Genomic DNA, 6,580 nt, shown 5'->3' on the forward strand with positions numbered 1-6,580 from the left:
CAAGAAATTATGATGTAATTGGAATAACAGAGACTTGGTGGGATAACTCACATGATTGGAGTACTGTCGTGGATGGATATAAACTGTTCAGGAAGGATAGGCAGGGCAGAAAAGGTGGGGGAGTTGCGTTGTATGTAAGAGAGCAGTATGACTGCTCAGAGCTCCAGTATGAAACTGCAGAAAAACCTGAGAGTCTCTGGATTAAATTTAGAAGTATGAACAACAAGGGTAATGTCGTGGTGGGAGTCTGCTACAGACCACCGGACCAGGGGGATGAGGTGGACGAGGCTTTCTTCCAGCAACTAACAGAAATTGCTAGATCACAGGCCCTGGTTCTCATGGGTGACTTTAATCACCCCGATATCTGCTGGGAGAGCAATACAGCAGTGCACAGGCAATCCAGGAAGTTTCTGGAAAGTGTAGGGGACAATTTCCTGGTGCAAGTGCTGGAGGAACCAACTAGGGGAAAAGCTCTTCTTGACCTGCTGCTCACAAACAGAGAAGAAATAGTAGAGGAAGCAATAGTGGATGGGAACCTGGGAGGCAGTGACCATGAGATGGTCGAGTTCAGGATCCTGACACAAGGAAGAAAGGAGAGCAGTAGAACAGAGACCCTGGACTTCAGAAAAGCAGACTTCGACTCCCTCAGGGAACTGATGGGCAAGGTCCCCTGGGAGAATAACATGCCGGGGAAAGGAGTCGAGGAAAGCTGGCTGTATTTTAAAGAAACCTTATTGAGGTTGCAGGAACAAACCATCCCGATGTGTAGGAAGAAAAGTAAATATGGCAGGCGACCAGCTTGGCTCAACAGTGAAATCCTTGCTTGTCTTAAACACAAAAAAACCAGCTTAGAAGAAGTGGAAGATTGGACAGATAACCAGGGAGGAGTATAAAAGTATTGCTCAGGCATGCAGGAGTGAAATTAGGAAGGCCAAATAACACTTGGAGTTGCAGCTAGCCGGAGATGTTAGGAGTAACAAGAAGGGTTTCTTCAGGTATATTAGCAACAAGAAGAAAGTCAAGGAAAGTGTGGGCCCCTTGCTGAATGAGGGAGGGAACCTAGTGACAGAGGATGTGGAGAAAGCTAGTGTACTCAATGCTTTTTTTGCCTCTGTCTTCACAGACAAGGTCAGCTCCCAGACAGCTGCACTCTGCAGCACGTTATGGGGAGGAGGTGACCAGCACTCTGTGGGGAAAGAAGTAGTTCGGGACTATTTAGAAAAGCTGGACGAGCACAAGTCCATGGGGCCGGATGCACTGCATCCGATGGTGCTAAAGGAGTTGGCCGATGAGATTGCAGAGCCATTGGCCATTATCTTTGAAAAATCATGGCGATCGGGGGAGGTCCCGGATGACTGGAAAAAGGCTAATGTAGTGCCCATCTTTAAAAAAGGGAAGAAGGAAGATCCAGGGAACTACAGGCCAGTCAGTCTCACCTCAGTCCCTGGAAAAATCATGGAACAGGTCCTCAAGGAATCAATTCTGAACCACTTAAAGGAGGGGAAAGTGATCAGGAACAGTCAGCATGGATTCACCAAGGGCAAGTCATGCCTGACTAATCTAATTGCCTTCTATGATGAGATAACCGGCTCTGTGGATGAGGGGAAAGTAGTGGATGTGCTATTTCTGGACTTTAGCAAAGCTTTTGATACAGTCTCCCACAGTATTCTTGCCAGCAAGTTAAATAAGTATGGGCTGGATGAATGGACAGTAAGGTGGATAGAAAACTGGCTAGATGGTCAGGCTCAACGGGTAGTGATCAATGGTTCCATGTCTAGTTGGCAGCCGGTATCAAGTGGAGTGCCCCCAGGGTCGGTGCTGGGGCCGGTTTTGTTCAATATCTTCATTAACGATCTGGAGGATGGTGTGGACTGCACCCTTAGCAAGTTTGCAGATGACACTAAACTGGGAGGAGTGGTTGATACGCTGGAGGGTAGGGATAGGATACAGAGGGACCTAGACAAAACAGAGGATTTGGCCAAAAGAAATATGATGAGGTTCAACAAGGACAAGTGCAGAGTCCTGCACTTAGGACGGAAGAATCCCATGCACTGCTACAGACTAGGGACTGAATGGCTGGGCAGCAGTTCTGTAGAAAAGGACCTAGGGGTTACGGTGGACGAAAAGCTGAATATGAGTCAACAGTGTGCCCTTGTTGCCAAGAAGGCTAATGGCATTTTGGGTTGTATAAGTAGGGGCATTTCCAGCAGATCGAGGGATGTGATCATTCCCCTCTACTCAGCACTGGTGAGGCCTCATTTGGAGTACTGTGTCCAGTTTTGGGCCCCACACTACAAGAAGGACGTGGATAAATTGGAGAGAGTCCAGCGGAGGGCAACAAAAATGATTAGGGGGCTGGAGCACATGACTTATGAGGAGAGGCTGAGGGAACTGGGATTGTTTAGCCTGCAGAAGAGAAGAATGAGGGGAGATTTGATAGCTGCTTTCAACTACCTGAAAGGGGGTTCCAAAGAGGATGGATCTAGACTGTTCTCAGTGGTAGAAGATGACAGAACAAGGAGTAATGGTCTCAAGTTGCAGAGGGGGAGGTTTAGGTTGGATATTAGGAAAAACTTTTTCACTAGTAGGGGGGTGAAGAACTGGAATGGGTTACCTAGGGAGGTGGTGGAATCTCCTTCCTTAGAGGTTTTTAAGGTCAGACTTGACAAAGCCCTGGCTGGGATGATTTAGTTGGGTTTGGTCCTGCTTTGAGCAGGGGGTTGGACTAGATGACCTCCTGAGGTCCCTTCCAACCCTGAGATTCTATGATTCTATGATCTTGAATAGCCAACAATTCAAAATTATACCTTTGAGGAACCTAGAGCCAGGAGGCAAGCCCAAGGATCTGGGCTGCATACTAGACAGTGTGTGTGTGGGATATCACTGTGTATGAATGATGTAGAAGTGTTCTCCTACCTTCCCCCAGGCCTCTATTACAATTCCAGGAGTGGAGCACACCATGTGGCTAGTGCCACTCTATAGAAGACTGTCACCTGATTCATTGGTTCAAAACCCCAATAATATCCTCTACCACTGCATGCATAAGGAGACCATATGGAGTTGAGCTTCATGGAGGCACAGGGCTCCCACATCCTGCCCCTACTTGTAGCAGTGGTTCTGTGGGGCCAGATCCTGCTGTGGTTATTGGGCTCAGGGCTGGCACCAGCAGCGCAAGCACATGCCTGGGGAGCCATTCATGGGGCAGCAGAGTCCGGGCAGCTTCTTTTTTTTTTCCTCCCCCTGCTTCGACAGTTCGGGCGGTAAAAATGGTAGAGCCGGCCCTGATGGGCTGAGGCCGCTCAAGTGGTCAGCCCCTCAACACAGTCTATCGGGGTGGCTCCAGCCTGGGCGGGGCCCAAGCAGCCCACAAACAACCAGTCTTCAAGCGTGGGCCCTGGCCTGGGTGGAACCCTGGCAGCCAGCGAGCAAACAGTCTTGCCAGGGCTGGCTCTAGCCTGGGCGGGGCCCAGGTGACCAGCCAACGAACAGCCCTCCAGGTGAGTGATAAGGGAGCTCCTGCCCTGGGCTAGAGCCTCCTTGCACAACATAGGGGGTCAGCCACCCAGGGTGGGGTGGCAGGGGGACGCGCGCCCATCCTATTCCACCACGTCCCAGCCCAAGGCCCTGGCAGGGGCAGGATTGGCTGCCCCTGCGTCGGTGGGGATCCGACCGCAACACGCCGACTGAGCCACTCTGCAGCTGGCTGCTCTGGGACTCCCCCTGGGTTACTTCCTGCCTCCCCGGGGTTTGGTACCTGCGGCCTGCAGGCCTCTTCTGGCTCCTCGGGGTAAACCGCAGCGGGTACTCCGGGCCAGTCCTCGTCCATGCCTGGGGATCGGGAACAGCCAGGCGTGGGTTCCTCTCAGGGCCTCTGGAGAACAGGCAGAGCATCCTCCTCTATTGCAGGCTCTCCCCCAACTGTGCTGCAGGGCCAGCCTTTTATACTTCCAGTGAGGGAGGCGGGGCGATATAGGCTCCGCCATCCAAGGGGCGTGTAGGGGGTCCTCACTCTCCTGATTGGATGGAGGCCACTCAGTCTCAACACAGTCTACCAAAGGCCCCGGTGGCCAGCCAACAAACAGTCCTACAGGCGAGGGGGGCGGGGCGATATAGGCTCTGCCCTCCAAGGGGCGTGTAGGGGGGCCCTCGCTCTCCTGCTCGGAGGGAGGCCACTCAGCCTCACTACACTCCGTGTTTACAGGGAGCGGGAGTTGCTGGTGGCCTCAGAAGCAGGACTCCTGCAGCGCTTCAGGCACTTGGCGCAAGTGCCGGATGATGTGAAGTTGTTGCATCACGTTGGCCATCACGTCCTTTGCTGCAAGGGAACGAGGACCTGTCAGAAACTCACACGACCCCACGGAATCAGGGGGAATTAAGGGCACCTGGGACCAGCAGCATTTCCACCCAGCACCCGCCCACCTCTCAGGGATGGAGTCCCCCTCCTGACCTCCAGAATGGAGTCTTGTTCTCCTTTCTAGTGATCTCCAGTGCCAACCCCCCTCCTTGTAGGGTGAGCTTCTGCCACCTCCCACCCAGTGCCCCTCCAATCCACAGCTCAAGTTCTCAGACCCCTCTCCTCCACCCCCACCCAGGTTGGGCAGGGAGGGGGTTCTAGTGGGGTGAGGGGGCAGGAGAGATTCTGGCAGCAGTGAAGTGGGATGTGGGGAGCTTGAGACCTTTCCCCAAGTCATCCCAGCCACTAATGCTGAAGCCGCAGGATGGCAGCCCTGGTGAATGGGGCAGATCAGCAGCCCCTGCTGACTGAATCCTCCCGTTCTCTCTAGAGCGGGTCCAGCCCTGCCAGCAGCAGGACAAGCTTCCCCCACCCATGTGCCTCAGAACTGTCCGGTCAGTCGCCATAACCCGTCAGTCCTTGGCCTCCCAGGCTGCCAGTGATGGGAACAACTCTGGGTGGTGGCTCGGGTGACAGGAGAAGCTCGCAGAGGGCACTTAGAGGACTCTGCTGCCCTTCCCAAGAACAGAAGTCCGTGATGAGACAATGCTTGTCATTAATTAGCCTTGCTAATGAGCTGGGCTGGAGCTGCTCCGGGGACAAGCTGGCTCCCTCCTGCTCGTGGAGGTGAATTCATCTCCCTTCCCAGTAGCACCTGCTCTCACTCTCATTCTCCACCAGTCACCTTGCTGCCAGGCTGGCGAATGGCCATAGGATGGGAATGAGGCCTGGGCCCTGCCCCAATCTCCTGAGTCTAATGCAGCTGCTCACCTTGTTCCCCATCACCTGCTGGGCTTCCCCCAGGAGGGAGTAAGTGAGGAGCAGCCCAGCCTGGCTGACACGCAGCAGGGGGTCGTGGATGGCCAGCACTGCTGTCCACAGGAAGAATCTTCTCTGCCCCGATGAGAAGAACTTTCCCAAGACCTGAAACCAACCGTGTGTGAGGCTTCAGTAGATTGTCCAGAACCAGGCTCCAAATCCTGGACTAGAACGGCAACTGTGTCTAGTGGCTCCAGGAGGCAGCCGCTCGCACTGCCAGAGCTGTGCCATGCCCTGGCAGAGTGTCCTTACCTCCCCCACCCTGGCTGTGTTCTTGTACCCCAGGAGCCTGCTGTCCTGATGCCAGTCCCAGCACCAAAGGTCTTTGGCCTCATGGATGGTCAGGTCTGGGAAAGAGAGAGACGCACACGCGAATGTCAGTCTGGTTGCAGGGCTTGTGTCCTTCCAATCCCATTGGCGGCTGCACAGTGGGCAGAGTCCTTGCTGTGTGCCTGGCCCAACAGAATTGCGGGGGTGGTGTAGAACACAGAAAGAGATAGAGAGAGACTCATCCTCCAGCTGAGAGAAATTGGCTGGGGTCCCAGTCTCACTCGTCTATCGGGTGCCATTTCCCAGCTGGGTTCCTTACCCCTCTGGTGCAGCAGCAGCTGGTAGAGCCAGTAAACCCCCTCCCTGGCCTGCCGGCTGACGTCCTTGTCTGGGTCACCGACGAACAGAGCCAGCTGTGCCACGTGGTGACCCATCCTGGGGAATTCGGCTGAGTTCTAATGGACGGGAGAGGGAGAGAAGACTCCATCAGCATTTTCCTGTCAGCTCCCAGTCCCCGCTTGGGCCAGGACTCTCCTTCCCCTCAGCCCCTCTGCCGGAAATGCTAGAGGAATGGAGCTAGAGCTAGATCCATAATTATCTCTGCCAGCAAGGGAGCCTGGAGCACAGGGATGCAAGCAGGGCCCTCCATGAGGATTTGCTTCCCCAGCTGCTCCAGGATGACAGGAAGGCATGAACCTGGAGCATGGTCCCCTTAAAAGCGAGAGTCGCCACTTAACCAGGACAAGCAGGACTTGACTCAAGCCAGGCTCATTCTCGGCTCTGACTCTGCCTCCCCAAGAGGAACACTCCTAACCCACAGCCTCTGCAGCAGCAGATCCTGGATCGTTGGAGCCAGCCCACTTATGCCTGGAGTCAGGAAGCTGGGGTCAGAGGCCACTTACGTCGAACTCAGGGAGGGTAATGATGGATCTGAGCAGGACCGTGCTGCTCCTGATGTCCCTGGCTCTCTCTCATGACACCCTGGACATGATCCAGTAGTTAATGTGCTGTGGGGAAAGGAGGCAGCTCAGGATCAAT

The 6,580-nt window shown here is 54.3% G+C and overlaps 1 protein-coding gene across 7 annotated transcripts in view; it reads right to left on the bottom strand.

Annotated features, from left to right (window-relative positions):
• TTC38 (tetratricopeptide repeat domain 38) overlaps positions 1–5,991 on the bottom strand; it is a 50,331-nt gene extending 44,340 nt beyond the window's left edge. For 3 of the 7 annotated variants that reach the window (XM_039520149.1, XM_039520151.1, XM_039520152.1), the window contains exons 1-4: positions 5,862–5,991; positions 5,525–5,619; positions 5,225–5,377; positions 3,755–4,315 (exon numbers count right to left, since the gene is read on the bottom strand). In XM_039520149.1, coding sequence (XP_039376083.1) covers positions 3,755–3,826 — 72 coding nt within the window. In that variant the 5' untranslated portion in view covers positions 3,827–4,315; positions 5,225–5,377; positions 5,525–5,619; positions 5,862–5,991. Of the gene's footprint in view, positions 1–2,993; positions 3,018–3,754; positions 4,316–5,224; positions 5,378–5,524; positions 5,632–5,861 lie in introns of those variants that run through there. The other 4 variants (XM_039520154.1, XM_039520150.1, XM_039520153.1 and 1 more) reach the window with 4 other exon arrangements.
• Positions 5,992–6,580: the final 589 nt, after the last annotated feature.

The sequence above is a fragment of the Mauremys reevesii genome, linkage group 1 (genome assembly GCF_016161935.1).
Source record: "Mauremys reevesii isolate NIE-2019 linkage group 1, ASM1616193v1, whole genome shotgun sequence".
Classification (NCBI taxonomy): domain Eukaryota; kingdom Metazoa; phylum Chordata; order Testudines; family Geoemydidae; genus Mauremys; species Mauremys reevesii.